This window comes from Myxocyprinus asiaticus, chromosome 1, assembly GCF_019703515.2.
Source record: "Myxocyprinus asiaticus isolate MX2 ecotype Aquarium Trade chromosome 1, UBuf_Myxa_2, whole genome shotgun sequence".
NCBI classification, from domain to species: domain Eukaryota; kingdom Metazoa; phylum Chordata; class Actinopteri; order Cypriniformes; family Catostomidae; genus Myxocyprinus; species Myxocyprinus asiaticus.
The window spans coordinates 65,687,230-65,710,586 of NC_059344.1; the positions used below are offsets into that span (position 1 = coordinate 65,687,230).

General features: G+C 38.9%; 1 protein-coding gene across 1 annotated transcript in view; it reads right to left on the reverse strand.

Moving 5' to 3' along the window:
* LOC127443084 (probable E3 ubiquitin-protein ligase HECTD4) overlaps window positions 1-23,357 on the reverse strand; it is a 101,553-nt gene that overhangs the window by 1,936 nt on the left and 76,260 nt on the right. Inside the window, exons 50-75 of the mRNA XM_051701584.1 lie at window positions 23,071-23,308; window positions 22,787-22,923; window positions 20,508-20,634; window positions 17,834-17,971; window positions 17,524-17,660; window positions 15,321-15,481; window positions 15,030-15,211; window positions 14,633-14,838; window positions 13,012-13,142; window positions 12,423-12,628; window positions 11,660-11,839; window positions 10,202-11,544; window positions 8,851-9,058; window positions 8,453-8,676; window positions 7,154-7,299; window positions 6,777-6,880; window positions 6,463-6,586; window positions 5,981-6,171; window positions 5,743-5,889; window positions 3,610-3,729; window positions 3,369-3,524; window positions 3,016-3,119; window positions 2,692-2,913; window positions 825-991; window positions 491-686; window positions 119-341 (exon numbers count right to left, since the gene is read on the reverse strand). Coding sequence (XP_051557544.1) covers window positions 119-341; window positions 491-686; window positions 825-991; window positions 2,692-2,913; window positions 3,016-3,119; window positions 3,369-3,524; window positions 3,610-3,729; window positions 5,743-5,889; window positions 5,981-6,171; window positions 6,463-6,586; window positions 6,777-6,880; window positions 7,154-7,299; window positions 8,453-8,676; window positions 8,851-9,058; window positions 10,202-11,544; window positions 11,660-11,839; window positions 12,423-12,628; window positions 13,012-13,142; window positions 14,633-14,838; window positions 15,030-15,211; window positions 15,321-15,481; window positions 17,524-17,660; window positions 17,834-17,971; window positions 20,508-20,634; window positions 22,787-22,923; window positions 23,071-23,308 — 5,518 coding nt within the window. The remainder of the gene's footprint in view (window positions 1-118; window positions 342-490; window positions 687-824; window positions 992-2,691; window positions 2,914-3,015; window positions 3,120-3,368; window positions 3,525-3,609; window positions 3,730-5,742; window positions 5,890-5,980; window positions 6,172-6,462; window positions 6,587-6,776; window positions 6,881-7,153; window positions 7,300-8,452; window positions 8,677-8,850; window positions 9,059-10,201; window positions 11,545-11,659; window positions 11,840-12,422; window positions 12,629-13,011; window positions 13,143-14,632; window positions 14,839-15,029; window positions 15,212-15,320; window positions 15,482-17,523; window positions 17,661-17,833; window positions 17,972-20,507; window positions 20,635-22,786; window positions 22,924-23,070; window positions 23,309-23,357) is intronic.

Below are 23,357 nucleotides of genomic sequence, written 5' to 3' on the forward strand. Positions count from 1 at the left end.
AGAGTTAATAAAACAGATGCTCTGGTCCAACAACAAAGAAAAGAGATAAAATGTGCAAACAGTTTTGTTGCTACCGTACAACAGTCCTTCAGAGACAGCAGTACACTGCGAGACTCACCCACTGCTCCATCAGGTGGCGCTATCTTCATGGGGTAGGGTGGCACATGTGCTGTATCAGGACCACCGTCTTTACATGGGCAGGTGAAGGGAATTCGCTCCTGGTTGCAAGCGAACTTGATGAATTTGCTGAGCTCCTCTTGACTGAACATCTCCAGTGCGGCCCAGAAGAACTCAATGTGCTGGTCTGTCTCCATTAGACCCACCTGATACATCGTGTGAGCCTAAATCAATAAAGAAAACGTTAAAGAATGAGTTAAAGTTTTGATGACGGAACTAGTAACATAAAGCTGTTTGTAGTTTAAAGGAACAGTTCCCCCATAATTTACTATTATTTAATGCTGATATAGTGGTCAAATTAACAGTGTTTCACCTTAAGGAACTCCAGGTTGATGTCGGGCAGGCCGCAGGTGCGAAGCTCCACCTCTGTAGGACTCAATAAGGTGAGGAGCTGCAGTGGTATGATGGATCCCATGCCTGCACGTACAGCCGACATACACTCCACATTCTGCAGCTCTCGCAGGCGAAGATCACGCACAGCTCGCACGTAGACGTCTTTATTCTCCCAGCTGAACAAACACATGTTTGAGAGAATCTCTGACATCATGAACATAAATGATAAAGTGTTTAATACTCTTTTGTTGTTACAGCATCACTGTATACACACAGCATCCGTTTAGGATTACAGGCCGCTCACTGACTCTCACCTGACGGTGATGTCTCGTCCGCCGTGGCACAGCTCCACCTCCTCTCCGGTCATGGTGACGTAGGTGAAGGTGCAGCAGGGGCGACTCGGTGAATCTGGACTCTCGCCCATGTGACTCTGTGACGACACCTCAGCACAAAGCGCTTCCAGATCCGCTTCATCTGCCAACTGATAACTTAGGGTTAGTACAAAGTTGCGGTTCATAATTGGGTGAAAAGCACAAAAACATGTCCAGGTCACATTCCACCTCAAGAAAGAAAAGTCTTGTTAAAGCATATTTTGCTAATTAAAAAAAATTTGCAAACTAGGGACCTGGGTAGCTCAGCGAGTATTGACGCTGACTACCACCCCTAGAGTCGTGAGTTTGAATCCAGGGCGTGCTGAGTGACTCCAGTCAGGCTTCCTAAGCAATCAAATTGGCCCGGTTGCTAGAGAGGGTACAGTCACATGGGGTAACCTCCTCGTGGTCCTCGCTCTCGGTGGGGCACGTGGTGAGTTGTGCGTGGATGCCGCGGAGAATAGCGTGAAGCCTCCACACGCGCTAGGTCTCCGCGGTAACGCGCTCAACAAGCCACGTGATAAGATGCGCGGATTGACGGTCTCATACGCGGAGGCAACTGAGATTCGTACTCCGCCACCCGGATTGAGGCGAGTCACTACGCCACCACGAGGACCTAGAGCGCATTGGGAATTGGGCATTCCATATTGGGAAAAAAATAAAATTTTGCAGACTAAGTTTCTAAATTCCAGATTGGAAATGACAGTGATTGAAATGACTTTTCAAATGTTTTTGAACTAAAGACAAATTGATGTATCCCTAATACACACAATTTAATAATATTTATACTTTTTGCATAATTTGTCAAAATCAAAGCTTGATTGGAAATATTCTGCATTTAAGTGATATTTACCTTGATTTTTCTTTGTTTTGTTTTTTAGTTTTTTTCAAACATCGCTTGTCTCATATTTAATATCAAGCATGCTCTTCACCAAAACTTTTGTCCACTTGGTTAACAAATAGACTAACTTTAAAAAAAAAAAAAAAACCTTATAAGGGGCAAAATTGTTTGGTGTGGCGGAAATGACGCCACAACTGTGGGACATTTGTAATAAAATAATACGAATAATAATAATAATAATTTTCACAAAATGCATACTGGTTTGTTTCTTTCACTCTTTGTTTAGATTATATTAGAGTTTTAAAACATGTAATAATTAAAGGCTAAAACAGTAAAAATCTACATACATAAAAGGCATTTGAAAACTAACTCCCAAATAAACAATATAGTGTTAAGAAAATTGTGACTATTTTTTAGGACCATTATGATTTTTCTGCATTGTTACATTATTTTAAAGACAATTACGAACATTTAAACCCCTAAATTCTCATTACCATAATAGAAAACAAACAAAAACATATATTCTCATTACATAATGCCTTGGTTTTAATTTGAGTTTGTTGTGATTCTCAATATATATATATATATTCAATTGTTTGATTGTTTTAGATTGATTGTCATTAGATTTCCATTACTGCTTTACTACATTATTATTATTATTATTTTTTATGTAAAGTACCGTAAATGAAAGACAGTACAGCACGTGCTACCATAATGAGTACAGTTTAACTTTCTGCATTATGGAAAAGACAATTTGGTGGAATATGTGCTTAAAGTTCATAAAACCCCTAAACACAGGCTTCATTTTCTTAAAGCAAAATATAATTCATTTATTTAGCTTTTATGATGAAATATAATGTAAGTTAATATGGACATGGTTATGTGACATTCACCCTGACTGCAGAGGTATTTATATATAATTTACATTAATATATATATAAATATGCAAACAAAAATACACCGTCTTACAGTCTCAAACTTCTTGATGTAATTGTAGGTGAGCAAGTCGGCTTCCTGGAAGTCAGATTCTGGGTCTAATGCCTCACCGACCAAACCCTTCCAGAAGGATCCGAGCAGATCGAGAGGTAAAGGAACATCAGCTCTGATGGCGATTCCCAGCAGCTGACCAAAGAAATGGAGCAGCTGCTCCTCAGCGTATGTGATGGGACAGGGCGTCAGGATGTACTTCCCCTGAACAACACAAACACAACACAAGTCCAGCTGTGTTTATAGGAGTGTGTTCTGTATGATGGACAAAATGCTTTCATGTGAACAGATCGGACACAGACGCACCTTATTGCGGTTTGCGGCAGCGCTGGGACAGGGGAGGAGCAGAGACAGAGCAGAACTCTGCAGCTCCTTACACACCTGCCATAGGAAGTGACGAAATGAACCACCTGAGGAAAAAATACAGTATAACATCCTTAATAGCGACTAGTCATTCAGACAACCCACCAACAAGCTGATAATTAAATAAACTAGACATCCCTAGTAAAAAGCATTTAAACTCTGGTTTGTGTACGACACCCCCTTTTGAACTGTTTTGTTGTTCTTTTCACTTGGTGGTGCTGAAATTCAACCTGTACACGTTTGAATGTGTTTGTTTAGTGATTCAGCTTTTGCGTATGAAACTGTTTAACACTGACTGGTGCCGTGGACCTCCTCCCCAGTGAATCGGATGTTGAAGGCGTAGGTGGGGTCTCCTCCACTGGCAATCCGAACACACAGCTGAGACGAGGGGACACATGACAGCTGCCGCGCGGCCTGACAGAAATATGTGTTTTCTGCTGCACGCATCTCACCTGCACACACACAAATACAGCAGAACATATGAAGAACTGATCGTAGAAATGATCTTTAACGTGTGTGTCGCTTCAATCTCATTACCTCCCACTATCTCCAGCGGGTCGAGGGTGATTTCAGGTGCAGCGTGGTCCACAGTTCGCTGTACTGTTGCATTCAGCACTCTGTTCATAACGGTCACCTTGGTGTCGTAAAAAATAAGACCTGCAAACATGGAGAAAAGTGAAAAAATATTTATGAACTTTTCCTCAATTTAATAGCACAAATTCCCTTAATGTCCTACATAACATTGTGCATGTATCCACTAGAGCTAAATATTACCTTGAGAAAAAAAGTACAGTAATGGTATCAAATGGTAATATCTTGATACTTTAGTGTTTTAGTGTTAATGTTTTCATGTTTTTAGTTTAGTTTTGTTATGGTACTGAATGCTGAATACTGAATATGGTACCAGATTACCATATTATCCAAGGCACTTCAAAAAACACCATGGTACTGTATCACCAAGGTGCAAGTGCTGTGAGATATAGCTAACAAAAATGTAATATCTTGATATCTTTTGACGATATTTAATTTATATCTCAATATTTATGTATTTGCTCTAAAATAGCACAAAAGATTGTTCAGCTATCACTTTTCAGTGTTACTAAAACAAAATAGCAAAAACAAACCAAAACAAAAACCAAAGCAAAAAAAGAAAAGGAAAAAACACATATGAACCAAACTAAAGCACAACAAACAAAAAGCAAAAATAACAAAAACAATAAACAGAGCAAAGACAAAACAAAACAGTGAAACAGAAACGTAAAACAAAGCAAGAAGCAAAACAAAATACAAACAAATCTAAGTAAAGCAAAACAAAGTAAAGCAATATTTATGTATTTGCTCTGAAATGGCATTAAACATTATTTAGCTATCCTTTTAAATGTTAAAATATTTTTCAACAAAAAAAGCAAAAAAACAAACAAACAAAAACAAAACAAAAACACCTCACCCCCCCAAAAAAAACAAAAAACAAAATGAATAAAAAATAAAAAAATAAACCTAAACAAAACAGAAACAAAAATGTAAAAAAAGCAAAAAGTAAAACAAATAAAACAACACACAAACCAAAAGGCAAAAAAAAAATTTTCAATTAAAAAAATAAATAAAAATAAAACAAAACAAAATAAAGAAAAACATAAAAGTAAAAAAAAACAACAAAAAAAAAAACAAGCAAAACAAACAAAATTGTAAAAAAGCAAACACACACGCACACACACACACACACACACAAATCAACCTAAGCAAAAAAAACAACAAAAAAATCAAAAACAAAACAAAAAACAAAGAAAAGGCAAAACCAACTAAATGCAAAAATAACAAAAAACAAAAAAAGCACAACATAAAAGTAAAATAAATAAATAAAAATCAATCTAAGCAAAACAAACAAAAACTAAAATGTAAAAAATGCAAAAACAAAACAAAAAGCTAAACAATAAAACAAAGCAAGCAAAAACAACAAACAAACCAAAGCAAAACATTAAAGTAAAAAAATAAAAACTAAAAAAAACCTCAAACAAATCAAAGTAAAAAAACAACACAAAAACAAACAAAAGTAAGTAAAGTAAAGCTACATTATATTTATGTAGTCGCTATGAAATGGAATAAAAGACTGATTAGCTATCCTTTTCAATGTTAAATTTTTTTTCAATGTTACTTAAAAACGCAAAAACAGACCAAAGCACAAAAAACAAACCAATAAAAGCAATAAAAACAAGAAATCAACCTAGGCAAAAAAAAAAAAAAAAAAAAAAAGCCAAAACAAATTAAAAAGTAAAAATATTGAAGCAAATAAAATGAAAAAACTCAAACAAAGCAAAAACAAAACACACACAAAAGTAAAGCAATAATTATGTATTTGCTTTTTAATGTAACAATGTTTTTCAATGATACGTAACCATTCTGAAGCATGTCAAATTCCATGCGTGTATTTGTGAATATTCGAAGAATCGTTTCATTCTTGAAAATGTATTGAACTTCAACAAAATAAAACTGATTGTATTATAAACATTCGATACATCAACCAGCCCGACATGCTACATGTCCAAAAAAATTTAATTTGGTCATACTGTACCATAGTGCTTTTTGGTACTTTTCTGTTTAAGCTCTAAAGACACAAGCTGAATGATCAGAATATCGTAAGGCCAGTGTGTGCCTGTGTATGCAGGGACTGACCTTTGACCTCACACAAAAGTGTGGCGATGCTGTTCTGATAGGTTTGTGTTTGTCTCAACTCTACAAGAGGCAGGAAGAAGCTCTCCAGCGTGCTGTTGAGTGACTGTAGCAGAGCAAACCGCAGGCGCAAACTCTCCACTGGAACACCTGTGTGATCACAATGACATTTTAACAATGTTTAATATGGAACGCTTGTGCAAACATCTGAAAACACGTCTTAACATGAAGTCAGACTTGCCTAGTAAACATGCGACTTGAGGGTCAGCGGTATCTTTGGCGTCCAGGTAAACTTCATGTGGATGCAGGCGGGCGGGTGTGATGGCCAGGTGTCGGCAGAGACGGTTTACAAACTGGACCAGCGCAAAGTCCATCTCAAAGCTCCATTTCCTGCTGGCTTTTTGAGCATGACGCGAGTCGATGCAGGTGCATCTAAAAGAGGTGTTTTGTTCACCTTAGAGTTATTATTTTGGCCATTAAAAAAAGGCACAATAAAGTGAAGTTGGTTCTGAAAAAAAGCTCTAGCAGCATTTGCTGGCAGAGGCCACTTAGTTTTCATATTTTGTAACTAATGTAATGACATTCAGACATTTTTAAGGGTTAACTTAAGTGAGCAGATCCTGTACTTTTCAGGGCCACTTAAAAGTACATGTACATGAGTCTATATGTCAGTTTAGGAGAATAATTTAGGCCTTTTCAAAGAGGCCCAAAGAAGGTACAAACCTTTCAAAGTGCAGATCGTAACCACATGCCAGGATGGCCCGCCAAACACTGCGAATGTCCTGTTTGGCCCGGTCTAGAGTGAACTTATGGAAACCCTCCAGAGTCAAAAACTTCTCTTCTGGCACTGTTGGGTTACAGTAACACTGAGATGACATTTTACAAATCACAAACACCAAAAGCATCCACAAAAAGCTAAATGACCATGTATGGGGTTTTGTTAACACATGCACCTCATACAGAAGAGATACAGAAAACTAAAACGTGTCAATTTGTAGAGAAGCATATTCTGAGATTAGGAATGTTACAGTAGTAACCTTCTAGTTTTTTGGCAGGAGACTTCTCCAGGTCTTTCTCATCAGGTTTAGTCTTCTCAGGAGATTTGGGCTTGAGGACTGGTTTCTTCTCACTTAATACAGTTCTGGAGAACCAACATTTAACCATGTTATCAGCACAAACAAACAGCTGTTAAATAATACTGCATATAGAATACAGTAGACCGCAATTTTATAATAATGTATTTTATGGTATGACATGAAACACCATGCACCAAGTGTTTAACTTTTGCCAAAATATTTAAATGGTTAAGGCAAAAAGAGTCATTATGATTAAACTTTGGACTCTTACATGTTAAATGGAACTGATTACTTCAGTGCAGTAAATGCATGTATGAGCAGTATAGGACGGTACTCACCTAACACTGTTAAGCATGGACTTGTCTTTACTTGGAGGTTTGGTGATGGGTCTCTTCGTGCTCACTACTTTACCCTGGTGCTGTTCTTTACCTGCTTTGCTGTGCTTGTTCTTGTTGGGCTTCACTGTGCCATATTTACGGAGGATCTAAATGCACAAATAACCAGGATTAGTGATCTGTGCTTTGGCCCAGTATTATGTCTATTCTATTCAACTGTGTACAAAGACAGATCAGGAGTTTCCTCTTCCCAACAGAACAAAACAAATCAAAGTAAAGTAAAACAAACAACAAAAAATAAACCAAAACAACAAAAACTAGAGGTCGACCGATAGTGGATTTTTGCCGATACCAATTAGATGTTGGTAAAGGCTGATAACCGATTCATCGTCCAATAGTTTTTAGATTAACAATGTAAAAAAAAAATTCCAAGTCTCTTCTTACTATGACAACAAGAGTCAAAAATCCCAGATGCAGCTTACTGTTCAACCAAAAGCCCAAAAATATCCAGGGAAAAAAAAAGAAAAAAAGATTAGGTGCATAACGTAGGATTTTAACAATGAAAATGCCTGAAACACACCAGGGACTTTTATTTTGAAATTACGCAGTCTTGGCTCCGTTACAACACTTTATTTTTAAGTATTTACCAAATTAAGCTTTTCATAGCCTATATATTGACCAGATAAAAGGTTTTTATTCATATACATTTCACTAGATGAAGAATAAGGTTAATTATTATTCAAAAGTTGGAGACACAATGTATGTGCTGACGGCGGTCGTTTCCATATAGTCTCAATTTTCTCTGCATGCCCTCGCTTCAGTATAAACACTTGATTATCAAAATAAAAAAGTATGCATTGAAGTGAGGATAAAAATATGTCTGAATACTTTTAGATACAGCTAATCCCCACGCGTTTGTTTTGTATTTCATCTCTAGATGCCGCTGTTATCTTGCAGAACAAAGCATTCTAACTGTAGACTCCTCTAGTGCCAGCAACAGAGGAACATGGAGGAATAATAAAAAATAAAACAAAAACACTATCGGCAAAGATTTTTGCAGATACCCGATAGCTCCAAACAGCAACTATCGGCACCGATTAATCGGCAAAACCGATATATCGGTCTACTTCTAAAACAAACCAATATAAGGGAAAAAATAATAAAACAAACACAAAACAAATAAAGCTAAAAAAAAAAAAACACAAAACAAACCAATGTAAAACAAGACATTAAAACAAAGTAAACGCAACAAAAAAACTATTAAATAAAACAATAAACAAAACAATGCAGTATGTATGTCACCTGTGTGAGCTGGTCATCAAGCACTTTCTTTGGAGGTCGTACATGTGTGAAGAAAACATGCAGCAAGTTTCCAGGTGTCTGAGAGTTGATCTGCTCTTTGCTCAGATAAATGTCGGATACTTTCACTGGCTTGGTTGGTGTGGGGCTCAGCATTTGCTCTGCGTATATACAGCTCTTAAAAATATCTGTGAGCACATCACGTGCCCCAGGAACCAGTTTATCTCCTATAATAACAGCACAAAAAAGAGAACTCTGATATTCTGCCAATAAAAGGTATGGCCCAGTAAAATCAACATCAAGTGAAAGCAAACCCTTGTAACAAATATTGGAGAAATAAAGTCTAAAAAATGTGTTTATGTTGGACTGGGAGTGCCTGTAATTAACAGGAATCAACCAACCTCTGATAGATTTCTGCTGGAAATATTCCTCAAGAGCAGAACTTCCTTGTGTGTCAAATAAGCTCTGATTGACACTGGATGCGGTGAGAATCTCCTCATTGGTCAACTCCATTAGCTCCTCCTCCCTTTCCAGATTGGAAAGGCCAATGAGATCACTGCTGTTGAAAAGACTGGCACGAATCTTTTCGACTTGGGCCCGTGCCCTGACCTAGAAGGCAAAACCAAAAATAGAACCTTTCTAATCAGTGTACCAAACTTGACCTAATATTATTTGAGATATAATTCCAAACTTGGGAGCTTCCCAGACTAACTCTCTAGCACCACTATTAGCTCTAAGTTCGGCTTTTCTTTTACCTATAACTTTTAACCCTTTGGTTTAGAAAAATAAAAGTATGAATGGTGTTTGCATGTGCCACAATGCTAGGGTGTCGTGGGTGGTTGCTAGAGCATTGCTAATGTGGGATGTCTATACTTTCCGCGTGCCGTTACGTTTCGAGCACACTGCGTGTGACATAAATTCCGTCATTAGAACAGTATGCGCGTACCATCTGCATGTAGCCTAGTTTTTCTAGACACAAAGTTAGTCCGCATCTGTGCGCATTCGCCTGCTGTTGGCTGTACAAAAGTGTATCCACAAAACAGTTGTATGGGCTCACAGTCAAAAGAGCATATTCTAAAAGGCTAAAGCGCAAGACCGTGCTGTAATGGCACGCGGAAAAACTACTAGCTTTAATACACTATGTGGCCAAAAGATTGTGGACACTATATTTGCTTGATGAACCTTCAATTTCAAAACCATAGGCATCAATTTCCCCCTTTGGTGCAATAACAACTTCCACTATTCTGGGAAGGCTTTCCACTATACTGTATGTAGTGACATGGCTGAAGGGATTTGCTCCCATTCAGACACAAGTGTATCACTGAGGTCCAGCACTGATGTTGGACAATGGGGCCTGGCTTTCAGTTGGCATTTCAATTCACTCCAAAGCTGTTCAGTGGGGTTTAGGTCTGGGCTTTGTGCAGGCCAGTCAATTTCTTTTACATCAGACACAGTAAACAATTTCTTTATGGACTTTGCTTTGTGCACAGGGGCATTTTCATGCTGGAATAGAAAAGGGCTCTCCCCATACTGTTGCCATAAATTTGGAAGCACCGAATGTCCTAGAATGCCATTGTTTGGAGTAGAATTATGATTTATCTTCACTGGTATTAACGGAGTAACCAAACTCTTTAATTAGAAGGGGGTGTCCACATATTTTTGGCCATATAGTGTACATTAGTTTAGGGGTTTTGAAAAACTAAAACCACTATAACGTGGAGTGTGTCAAGGCTTAGTGCTTTATTCACCCACCTCTATCACAGCGTAGCCTTTAATGGGTCGTGTCATAGTGGCACTTATGTCTGGCGAGGCTACAGTGTACATGGTAATTCCATCTGAGACTGACGTTGTTGCTCCACTATCCAACTGCTCCACAAGGCTGCCAAGACTACCTTGACTCCCGGTGCTACAAAGGGACACATCCAGGCTTTCCTGACTGGATACTGTGTGGGGATCCAGGGGTGCCTGCGGCTGGGAAGGGGTGATCTGAGTTGCTAATGGGACTACAAGCAGCTCTTGATCTGCCGGCAGTTCACCAGCAACCCTGGAGGCTCCTTGAAAAGTGCTGGATATGTGGCTGGCCGAGGCCGAGGCACTCATTGCACTGTTGCTGTTGGGACTTCCTGATGTGCTTGACGGGGGGCACTCTCTCTTTACATCTAGGGGAACACCTGGAGTTTCAGGTTTGGCCTTTTTAGGGTCCTCCTCCTGAACCGGAATAAATATCTCATCCTTGAAGAGACCCCCATGTGCGTTGCAAGCTCTTCGAATTGCGTTGCGCACCACGGCTTCCTCCAGGTGAGTCGGGATTCCTGAGAGCACCAGCAAGCGACTGTGAGCAGTGGATCCAACCAAAGCTTGGCAAGCATCTGTGACAGCATCCCCGGTGACACCCAAACCCTGCGGGTCTTTATTAGCAAGGTGGCGTAAAATCAAAAGCAACGTCAACCCACGGTGGAACCACAACATATCTTCTGGCTTGCCTCCGGTCATGTTGAGTAAAGCACTATCACTTTCGGAAGGTCTTGCGCTGCCACCGGAACCATGTTTCCCTGAGACCACAGCAACAGTTGCACGGTCTCGCTTTAGTTTTACCTTCTTGCGCTTTGAAAGCAAGCTCGGACTTTGTGGTGTCTGTCCTGGTGAAGAGGATGAAGACGATGAGGAATCGCTAAAGTTGGCGGTACTAGTTGACGAGGGGGCGCCCACTGCAGATGCCCCTGCTCCCGTACTGAGGGGCAAAGTTACTTCAGCAACTGCTAAGCACACCTCCATCAGTGCATGGAAGTAGGTGGAGAACCGACTCCGCTCGCCGGCCAGTGCAAGCGCTCCGCTGCTACCTGTGGAGGAGGTGCAAGAACCACCACTAGCTAGACCCCAAATCTGGGTCTCATGGTCGTAAAGTTTTCGTAGTTCTGTTTGGAGAACCATGAGCACCGTCAAGCAGGGGCTGAGAAGCAGCGTAATGGGGCTCGACAGGCCTGATGGGCTCTTGCGTCGTTCAAAGGCATGGATTTTACGAAGAAGCTCTGCAAGCAAGTGGAAGATTAGCTCCTTGATACAAGGAGCAAGATCGGTGGTCCACAGAAGGCCACCTAATGGAGGAGAAGTTTGCAAGTGTGAAACTGAGAATTTCTCCTAGAATGTTTAATCGGAAATTGGGTGAATTGTACAGAGATACATCAGGTCAAACAGAGGAGCATTTCTTACCTAGCAACTCAACAACCTGCAGAAGCACAGAGGTGGGCACCGTGTCCAGCTCATCTTCAGAGCGTTCAGTGGTTTCCCCGATGGTGTAGGTCAGCAGCTGCTCAGCAAAAGCCATAGCCAAGGGAAACTCGAGAGGCAACGAGTGCAATACCAGCACTGCACCAGGAGGGGGTGACACACCTGCAGACGGGAACCAGGATACGAGATAAAGGAATGCTCAGGGTTCAAAGCAAGTTCAATTCTATTACCACAGACAATAATTTCGACTCCTCCCTTGGTTTGTAAAAACATCCATACAAAAATATGTGTTATTTGAGCTGTAAAGTTGTCTAAATCATCCTTGTAGTGGTGAGTACTGTTCTGGGTGAACAAACTTCTAGTTACATGTTAACGCTGCAGTTCCTGTGGGTGGAGTTTTATCATGGAAATAGTACTTTGCAGAGAGTTTTATTACATTCCTTTACTTTTGCATATCATACAGAGGTTACAGGGTTTAATGGCTTTACATGGTCATGACATGAGTTGAAAGGTTGCATATAACTTTGCACAGAAAAAGTTAGAAAGATTCTATTATACTAGTCTTATGTAAACACATACTATTCACGTCTTCTTGGAAATACAATGCCTAACAACATTGCCCTCCATTGTGTATGCATTACTGTAAACAATTTGTTCATTTTTACAAACTGAGGGGCGAGTCCAAATAATTTTCTGTGGTAATCGACACCATGTAACAAAGTAATAAAATGTTGTTTTGACATACCTAGTTTGACATGCACTTTGTCGGTAGGGATGATTAAGCTGGGATACTGGTTGGCTGTGGGTGGAGGCGTGAGTCCAGTGTTCGATGGGGAGGCGTCCAGTGGGTAACACACGGCTTCCATCAGATTCAGCTGTCCATTACGACGCACCTTATGACCAAGACCATACACCATGACGCGAGCCCATGGAGCCTTATACAGGGAGGAGCTACAAGGCAAGGAAGCATTATGAGAATATGGGTATAAACTATTCAGATTCGTTTTTACCAAGGTCCCATAACAGGTTGTGTGGCCCATTTCAACAGATTTTTAAAATTAACCTGTCACAACGTAATGCAACTTTGCAAATAGATAGTAAAATGGTCTCATGGAACTACATCACAAACATGTTTGGTTAAGAAACCTTGACTAACATTATAAGTGGACCTCAAGGAAAACTTAAAATGCTACTGAAGTGTAAAATAGGGCCCCTTTAAGGTCTTATCTGTGTAATTTTGATAATGATACTTGTCCTTGTAATGGCTTCAACTGATTATTTACCTTTCCTGTTTCTATTCAGAATTTAGTTGAGTTGTACTGATATGAACTCACTCTTTTCGACAGCCAAGTTGGCTCTCTTTGCAAGAGACGACCACAAAGGCAGCGCCAGGGAAGTTGACGTCCATGCTGACTTTAGATTCGGTGATGGGGAATTCTTCCAGTGTGAACTGCTCAGGTGCACTCTGAATGTACAGCAAACACACAACAAACAGGGATTTTAATAACAAATCTGCTGGGCACTACAGAACAATGCTAGTCATTTACAATGAATAATTGTAAGTGACTAGCTAATTTATAATGTACCCAATAATATTGCCACGATGAATGAGCTTCTAGTTAAATTGTAGATGTCTCTCTATTTAGAAAAAAAAAAAAGGATGTAAAGTACTTGTAATGTTTGTATGTAATGATGTAAATGTTTTATTAAATGAATGTATATCAAAAAGGACCTTCCCCCATTTTCCACATATAACAGTAAACATTTATAAAAGTATATATTTTTTTTCTAGCATCTAAACATTTCTTTATTTTACTTATTCTACTTCTTATCTCTTTTAAAATTATAAAAATGTATGTCTATAAGTTAGAAGAGTTTTTTTTTATCTGTACTAGAGGTAGACCAATATATCGGTTTTACCGATTAATCGGTACCAGTAGTCGCTTTTTGGAACTATCGCTTATCTGCAAAAATCAACACTGATAGTTGTTGATATATATATATATATTCCTCTGAAATTGAAGCAATGGCAAGCAAAAAAAAATTGGACTATATAGAAACTTGCCCCATCAGCACATAAATCATGTCTCCAGCTTCATATCTTGTATAAAATACAAAAAAAAACCTCATTTGGTGAAATATATACATGCATTTTTATATATATATATATATATATATATATATATATATATATATATATATATATATATATATATACACACACACACACACACACACACGGTCACCGTTACCTTCGCACGGCGAAATTCAGTGGGCAAAATACAGTCATCTCAATGGGAATCCACGCGATATAATAATATAATATTAAAAATAAAAATATTTTAAAATATCTAAAAATCCGTAAAAAAATAAAAAATAAAAAAAAATAAAAAAAGATGCATTCACCTGAGAAGCAGCATTTAAGAAATTTAGACTTGCTTTTAGAAAACAGATCTTGAATATAACAAAAAAAATACACTTATATTTAAGATACATTCTCTTAAAGCAAGTCTAAATATATTATATGTTGCTTCTCAAGTAAATGTATCTTGTTTTAAGGATTTTTAGACAATTTTAAAATGGAAAACAAGACAAAAACACTAGGTTCAATAGGATTTTTTGCAGTGAATTTCTTTACTGAATTAAACTTAATAAATAGTATTTTTTTGTCCTCTTTATTGTTGTTTAATACAACCTTTTAAGTCAGGGCACCAGCTGAATAATCGGCTAAGAGCTAATGATTAATCGTTGCAATAATCGCCTGATTAGTCGAATAATCGTTCAAATAATTGTTAGATTAGTTGATTATCAACGAGTTGATAATTGTTAGTTGCAGCCCTAAATTCTATAAATTGATTTTAAAAACTATCGTCCGATTAATCGGTTATCGGCCTTTTACACCACCTTAGTTATCGTATCGGCAAAATCCACTATCAGTCGACCTCTAATCTGTACCTGCAGGAAGCAGCAGATTTGTTTGGTGAGTTCCAGCAGACTGTCCTCTCCCTGATGCAGAGCCCTGCTGATAGCAACTGTCAGCCACTCACGGATGTTCTGTGTGTTTCCCTGATAGAAGAGCTCTGTGGGAGAGCAGCTCTCACCCTGAAGCTCATGTAGAACAGACTGAGCCAGCAGAATGGAGCTACAACTGATCCTGCCATCTATAAAACACCCGCACACAAACTGTTAATCTGTATATACTGTATGTAGTTCTTATGAGACATGCTTTTCCTAATTAAACAGGGGTAATGCAGTTTGCAAAGGAACAAAGCTTGCGCGATATGATGTATCCTTGCTCCAGTGACACTGAAAGTTCTAAACTATGTTCCTCAAAACATTAGTGTGACATCACCTGGCAGGGGCGGAGCCAGCAGCTGATTGGACAACAGCTGCAGGTGTTCGAGGGTGATGTCACGCACGGCAGGAATATGGAAGAGCCGAGTGAACGTGTGAGGACTCTTTGGTGCAAAGATGTTGAGCAACGCCATACGACAATACAGACGTGCAAGAGCGCTCTCACAACGCAACAGCTCCCTGAAACACACACACAACATGACTGAAGATCAGCTTTGGCTTGATGTTTACAGCAACACATGATGCTAACATGTGGGTCCCTTCAAATCTGTCTTTACATCAGGATTACCTGTGTATCTGAATGTTGCTACTGTCCAGTGACACCAGGCCGTTGGCTGCAGCTCTGCGGGATCCCGCTGGTGGTCTCTCCAGCATCTCAATGGGGTACCAGTACCGGACAAGCACACCCTCACTGCGCAGATACGTCTCCACCTGCACCAGCTCATTTGCCTAATAACACAAACAGTCCAAATTCAACTTTCTGCCACACCTGCCAATGGCGAGGAAATTGAGAAAATTCATCCATCGCATGCAGTCCTGTGCAAAAAAGTTTTAGACACTTGTAAAAAATGTTGCATAGTGAGGATGTCTTGAAAAATAATGTCATAAATAGTTTTCATTTACTTATTAACATCATACAAAGTCCAGTAAACACAGAAAGAATAGAAAAGCGAAATCAATATTTTATGTGATCACCTTTGCCTTCAAAACAGCAGCAATTCTCCTAAATACACCTGGACACAGTTTTTCTTGGTTGTTGGCGGATACTGCAGGACGTTCCAAAAATCTTAAGAGAATTCGCCACAGTTCTTCTATCTATTTAGTCTGTTTCAACTGCTTCTGTCTCTTCGTGTAATCCCAGACTGACTCCATGATGTTGAGATTAAGGATGTGCACGCATAGTTATTCAATTCGGTTATTCAACACGTGCAATAGAGGTCTTCAACCCGAACTTGACAAGTCCCGACAAACTGCTGGGTTTTCCGGCCGGGTTCAGGTCAGTTTTTCCAAGTACACAGCGAGGGGTTGTTAGGGGCTGTTCAAACATGCTTTTGTGTGCGTCTGCGCTGTTTTTCTATATACTGTTCACACACGCTGGAGAGACGTCTTTGAATGTTGCGCTAAATCGCACTGTTTTTTCTTTCATCTCTCGCAGGATCACCACATTTATAGACACCAAGTTAAAAAGAATTGTAATTTTAATAACGCATCTTGAAACACCTTCGTTGTGTTTCATTCGTTATGCTGCGTTCTGAAGAAGTTCAGGTTGCAAAGAGGACTTAATGTGATTGCTACACCACCCGACATGATTCCAGGTTGATATTCACCGAGCAAAGTTTCTGCTCTTGGTAAATGGTTAGACAGCTTTGGTGTGCATATAACGTACAATGATTAGTCAAGTCCAACGCCATTCGAATCAAAGCACTCCGAAGAGGCTTCGCTGCCACACTAAAATGTTTATTTAGACTCACAGCTCACTGTGCACTTTATCTGCTGCTTTTTGAGTAGTGTTTGAGAAAATGCCATAGCAATAAACGTTCTTTAAGCGATTAAAAACTTGTGAAACCTCGCGGTTTACCGAACGTTAAAAACGGTAACCGTGAGTATTGACGCCGACTGCCACCCCCAGAGTCACATGTTCGATTCCAGGGTGTGCTGAGTGACTCCAGCCAGGTCTCCTAAGCAACCAAATTGGCCCGGTTGCTAGGTAGGGTAGAGTCACATGGGGTAACCTCCTCGTGGTTGCGATTAGTGGTTCTCGCTCTCAATGGGGCGCGTGGTAAGTTGTGCGTGGATCGTGGAGAGTAGCATGAGCATCCACATGCTGTGAGTCTCCGCCGTGTCATGCACAAAGAACCACATGATAAGATGTGCGGATTGACGGTCTCAGAAGCAGAGGCAACTGAGACTTGCCCTCTGCCACCCGGATTGAGGTAACCGCGCCATCACGAGGACCTACTAAGTAGTGGGAACCGTGCAGATCCCAAGTTGAGATCCGGGCTCTGCGGGGGCCATACATCAGTTGTAGGGCTCCCTGTTCTTCTTCTATTCAATTCTATTTGCAAAGGGAATGTTGAAATCTAAAATTGACATTTCCTACTGATGCACTAAAAGCAGAATATATAAAATAAACATTTTAAGATAAATGTTTTAATGAAATTGAATGCACGAAGACTTTTGCACAGTACTATAAATCTCTTGCCAGCCATGGAAATGAGCAAGAATGGGCAAGTTGTGTTTTCTTTAGTAGATGGTTTTTATGTCTTGATTTGCATCAGTCACATGATCACTTACATCACTGAGGGTCAGATTATCGGTCTTACAATTCCATTTAAACCATGATGCATTATGTTACAGTACATACTAAAGTTTCCGACCGACTTGCAAATTTTATTTACTTGCCAAAAAGCACTTAAATCAGGTGTATTTAGGAGGGGACACAATTAGAATGGACATTTTAAAAACTTGATTTGACTGATGCTGATACTCACGCAATCTACATCTAACACGACACCATGTAAGCCGAACGTCTTCAGCATGCCACGGATGGCAAACTTGGGTAAAGCCGTGCCACCTGTGCTGCTAACGGTGTTGTTGCCCTCTGGACAGCGGATGCCCACTGTCAGACCTGATACATTAATAGTCACAGAGAGATTTTAAATATAATTACAATTAAATGCTTCATTGGTACAATATAAATTGTGACACTGACCTGTTAATGTGGCAAAAATAATAAATCACCCACATAGAAAAGTACAGAGAACTGTCAAATCTTTGTGTTTATGTGTGGCTTTTAAGGACCTTTGCGGACTTTGTCAATGGTGAATTTATTGGCCTCATCTTTGATGTCCTCGATGGTTGGGAGGTACAGATCACGGGGAATCCCTCCATTCTCTTCATACAGGAACTCAACGGTCTGACGTGCAATGTCCACCATTCCTGCCGACACAAAAATCAGCTCTATCAAAAATGATTCACATTAAACACAACCTGCTGCACATATTGATTACAATTCAAACAATATAATCTCTTGATTACTAGGACATGACTGGGCTGTTCGGACTCAAAAATCCTATTCTTAATATAGTATATTTGTGTTGTTTTCTGGTAAAAACAAGATACATTTACCTGACAAGCAAACCTGCTTATAGTATTCACACTTTGTTTATTTTTCTTGTTCACTGACTTATTTCTTTACTTGTTTCAAGCATAAACCTCACTAAATTTAATCTAGTTTTAAATTACAGATCTATTTAAAATATTAATACATCACAGTCTTAAGAGTAATTTTATATCATGGTAAAGATATGTAGTGATATTGCTATTTTTGCTAGATTCAACAAACATTAAAAATTAAACTTTTTTTTTCTCCACTTTTTTCACCCTAATTTGAAATGCCCAATTCCCAATGCACACTAAGTCCTCATGGTGGCGTAGTGACTCGCCTCAATCTGGGTGGCGGAGGACGAATCTCAGTTGCCTCCGCGTCTGAGACCGTCAATCCGCGCATCTTATCACGTGGCTTGTTGAGCGCGTTACCGTGGAGACATAGCGCATGTGAGTTGTGCAGCATCCACGCACAACTCACCACGAACCACACCGAGCGCGAGAACCACATTATAGCGACCACGAGGAGGTTACCCCATGTGACTCTACCCTCCCTAGCAACCGGGCCAATTTGGTTGCTTAGGAAACCTGGCTGGAGTCACTCAGCACACCCTGGATTCAAACTCTACCAGGGGTAAAATTAAAAATTTTTATAAATTCAATGAAAAGTCTATTTTTGGATAATTCAATGAATGAAATACTCGACAAATAAAAGGTAAATCATCTCATTTGATTATTTTCTCCCTTCTGGTAACACTTTATTTTAAGTGTCCACAAAAATGCTCTAGTTAAGCATGAATAAAACAGTAATGAATAATTAACTGAATGAAGAGTAAAGCTATCTTAGCCATACTTTTGTATTAAACGTCTTATTTATGTGTATAGATTAAGTTTACAAATCTATATTAAAACTTTAATATAAGTAAGTACGGCTTTTTAGGGCTGGCTTTACAAAGCTGTTACTAATAAATGACTAAAACCTTCAATTAAAAAGACAACTAGATCCTCTATTTGAAAGTTTTGCATACATAAGTTATTGGCTGCTTTGCACGTTTCAATTACAATAAAATGTTCCGAACATTTATAAGTTAACTGCAAAAACTGTAAATACCTATTAAATGTCAAAGAAAAGAAACAATAACTCAAACATAACGTATGAAAATAAAATCGCTTCTACTCAGAAAAGTACATATTTATAATATTTTTAGCATAGTTAATTTGCATTAATGTGAACAACACAAAATATAAATAATAAGGTGAACTTAGTGTGTTACATAAAGTAAATGAATAATTGTGAGTTCCTTGAACTTCCTTGGCTTTTTAAATTGTTTTTATTTTAAGTACTATTAACTCAAACGATCAAGTACAGAACTGAGGTTGTGGGGAATACCCATAAGCCCTTGCACTTGAATAATTTAATAATTTAAGCATGTTTGTTTGGTCAAAAATAACTTAATTGGGGCATTTAATTAGTTGATATTTAGCTCTTTTCAGTATTATTGATGTAGTTTTACTATAATTAGTCATTTTGTGCACATGGGGATTCAAGTTTAATGACTGACCTCAGTCATTATTTTCTTTTGGAGACGATTAAATTAAGCAGAATCAATAATATGATGTTAATTTGAAACAATGTGCTATTAGTTGTGAAATCTTATTTGTGTGACACCTTTTTAAGTAAATAATGTTGAATGAACTGATACATTTGTGTATATATAACAAAGGTTCTCTAGTTATGCTGACATAATATGACCATAATTGAATTTACTTAAAAAGCATGATGCAAAAATGCTACATTTAGATTTTAAGTATTTTTTCCAGTGTGATAACTTGTGTAGGAAAATGTTTCACAACAGGGAGTCAAATTGTCTTTATTTAAATGTTTTTAGAAAATTCATTAGTAAAAATGTAATACTAATTAGACATAATTACGGTCTTATTATATTTAAATACACTTCAAAACCATCTAATCAAACCAGTAACTTGAACAGGTAAATCTTAGAACAGCAGGTCCAGTTGTCTTTAACAGAAGATTTTTGTAATTTATTAGTAGTTAATTAGCCAATACTAATTAGTCGCAATTACTGGCTTAATATTATCTTGTAAACTTGATATAAGATTGACCTCTGAAATAGAGCATACATTCACATTACTTTAAACACATGAGTGAGATGTTTAATAAGTTGTAAATTATGGTTAAGATAGCCTTACTCTACATTCAGTTAATTATTAATTACTGTCTTATTCATCCTTAACTAGTGCGTTATTGTAGACCCTTAAAATAAACTGTTACTTGACTGACACAAACCAAAAATAAAATTATTGAGGTTGTAAAAAAAAAAAAAAAAAAATGAGGACAGACACTCACCCAGTTGCAAGGCTCCTTTGATCTGGTCTAGTCCAGACTTCCTCTCAGCTTCATTCCTGAAACGCCGGCGAATGGTTGGAAACACTTTGGTTTCCCATGCTTTCACTAACAGTGCATAATGATCCTCCTGTAAGAAAAAGAAAAAATACATGAAAACAACGATGTGACATTTTTGGCCGATAGCAATTTTAACAAAAAACTATGCCGATACCAATATTTTGCAACTTAGCTTATTTTGTCATCAGATCACTGTTTTTCTCAGGAAATATGCATTAAAATATGTACAAAGGCTTTTTATTGTTTTAACAATAAATAATCCAAATTGAAAATGGACTGAATCTGTTGAACACATGACAGGCCAAAATTTTAATGAGAGCCATCCATCCACATGTTCTGTATATGACAGAACATTACAAACTCATATTATGCATATGTTAATAATAATAATAATTATTCCTTATACATTTCTAGGCACTCAAAGTGCTTTACATAGTATAGGAGGAATCTCCTCAACCACCACCAGTGTGCAGCACCCACCTGGATGATGCGACGGCTGCCATAGTGCACCAGAACGCCAACCACACACCAGCTATTGGTGGAGAGGAGAGTGATGTAGCCAATTCAGGGATGGAGATTATTAGGAGGCCATGATAGATAAGGGCCAGTGGGGGGGATTTTGGCCAGGACACCAGGGTTATACCCCTACTCTTTTACGAGAAGTGCCCTGGGATTTTTAATGACCACATCATGCATGTGTGCATGTATAGTATGTCTGTTTGTGTGTGTATATGTGCAGCATATGTGTTTACACAACAGCGAGTGGATTATTTCAACCTCCCTGCTTGTGCTCTGACAAAATGAGTATCCTTCATCACCTACGCATCTGTATTGCTATTGCATTGTGTCTGTTTAATTGTGTACGGTACATAAAGAACATAAAAGAGCCGTTTGCTTAGCGACGTCCTTTTCAAGATGCCGTTCTGCAAATGTTTCCAACTTGTGAGCGATATATACCTCTGTCAGACGGGAACGAGTGCAATTTTCCATATACGCCTGAAGCCGATCCACTCTCCACCAGTGCCAGCTGTAGATGGACACATGAGGGAGGTGCGCGAGGATGGGGCAGAGCGCGGAGATTTGAGGAGGATTTGTCGCCGGCCCAGCCGTGCGTGCCTCTCTCCTCCAGCCAGGGCTGGGAGCATGCTGACACAGCGCTCGCCGAGACTGATTGTGAGTGCATAAAAACTTGAAACGCTTCACTTTCATTTTCAATTTGAATAAACAACTACACACCGCTGCGTCCATAGTAACTCCGCTCACTCATCTGCCGTCGCCTCGATACGTGTCCTCTATGCCATGGTGGTTGTTAGAGCGCATGCTCATTAGCTGACACAGCAACACACATAAAAGTACTAACATAGGAACCTGATACATTTTAAACTGCATTCTACTTAATATTATTGTCTTAGCAACAAATGTGTAATCCAAGTAACGTAACTTTTTCATGTTTGTAACTGTAATCAGATTACTTAATTTTAAAAGTAACGAAGTACACCCAACGCTGGTTGGGCAATTATATAGAAATGTCAACCACATCATGGAAAAATATAAAGTTAAAACAAAAGGAACAAAACGCCCTTTTAAATTGTATCATGGTGTAATGGATAATGGATATTGCCGTCCAGACCAGTAGAGGGCGCCGTTTGCTCACACAGCACTGACTGAAGCACTGAAATGCATACTACATTTTTAAACACAGCCTTTTCAGGTTTAATAATCGTGTAAGACCATATTGCGATTTTAATCTTAACTCAATCAATTGTGCAGCCTTAATGGATACCATACCAATGTCTCAGAAGTCAAAGCGTTTTGGATAGTTTTACCTCATCATGCACAGGTAAGTGCCGCTTTCACAACTGTCACGTTTGTAATGCCGATTTATCCTCATTAACGTGAGAACGAGAAAGAATAAGAGTTAAATATTACATGTTCTTAGGAGAGCTAACCCTTCTACATTCTATGGCATTATTCTGCACAATCATTATTTCTGGATTGTGCATTTGAATTCACAGAGTTTTAACAAAGTGTGTTGATAATTAATTATAAATTAACCATAGTTTTTTAATATCGCCGTTTACGTGCTTAGAACGATATGCCGATGGTATTAATTTGGTCAATAATTGGTCGATAAATATCGCCGGTAGATACATCGATGCATCTCTAGTATTAAAGAAATTGTTTGTTTTTTTAGAAGGGCAGGTATGGACTATCTTCAATACCCTAGGAATATCTTCATCATCTTCATCATCACTCTCATCATCAGCGATGGGTGGGGGGTGAACGTTTGGTCCGGACACCACCAGATTCTCATAGCTCAGCTCTACCTTGTAGTGGCAGGAGGAGTCGCTGTTGTACTCTGTCAGTTAAATAAGACAATTAGATCCATTGTTATTTATGCCCGGCTAACGTAAATGTTCTATTTACATTAAAAATATACTTGATAGAAGCTAACATTGCTCAGCAACTGATTCAAGGAATGAAAACAGCATGAGTTGAGACTCACGTTGTTGTGCAGTGACGACAGCAGCGATCCGACACGGCGGGCCATGAGAACCCGAGTCAGATGCCACGCTAGTGCCCGCGTCATTGTCGCTGTCAGACGCCATTGCAAACGGCAGAGCTTCAAAGTTAGCACTGATCTCCTCTGAGAGATCCATACACAGATCCGCAGCATTCCGGTGCGCCTGACCCTCTGCATACGCAAATAACCGACAGCCGAAGTTTGCATGAATCTTCGTGTTCTGAAACATACAGGATGAAGAATTAAATAATGAATAAAGTTTGTAAAAC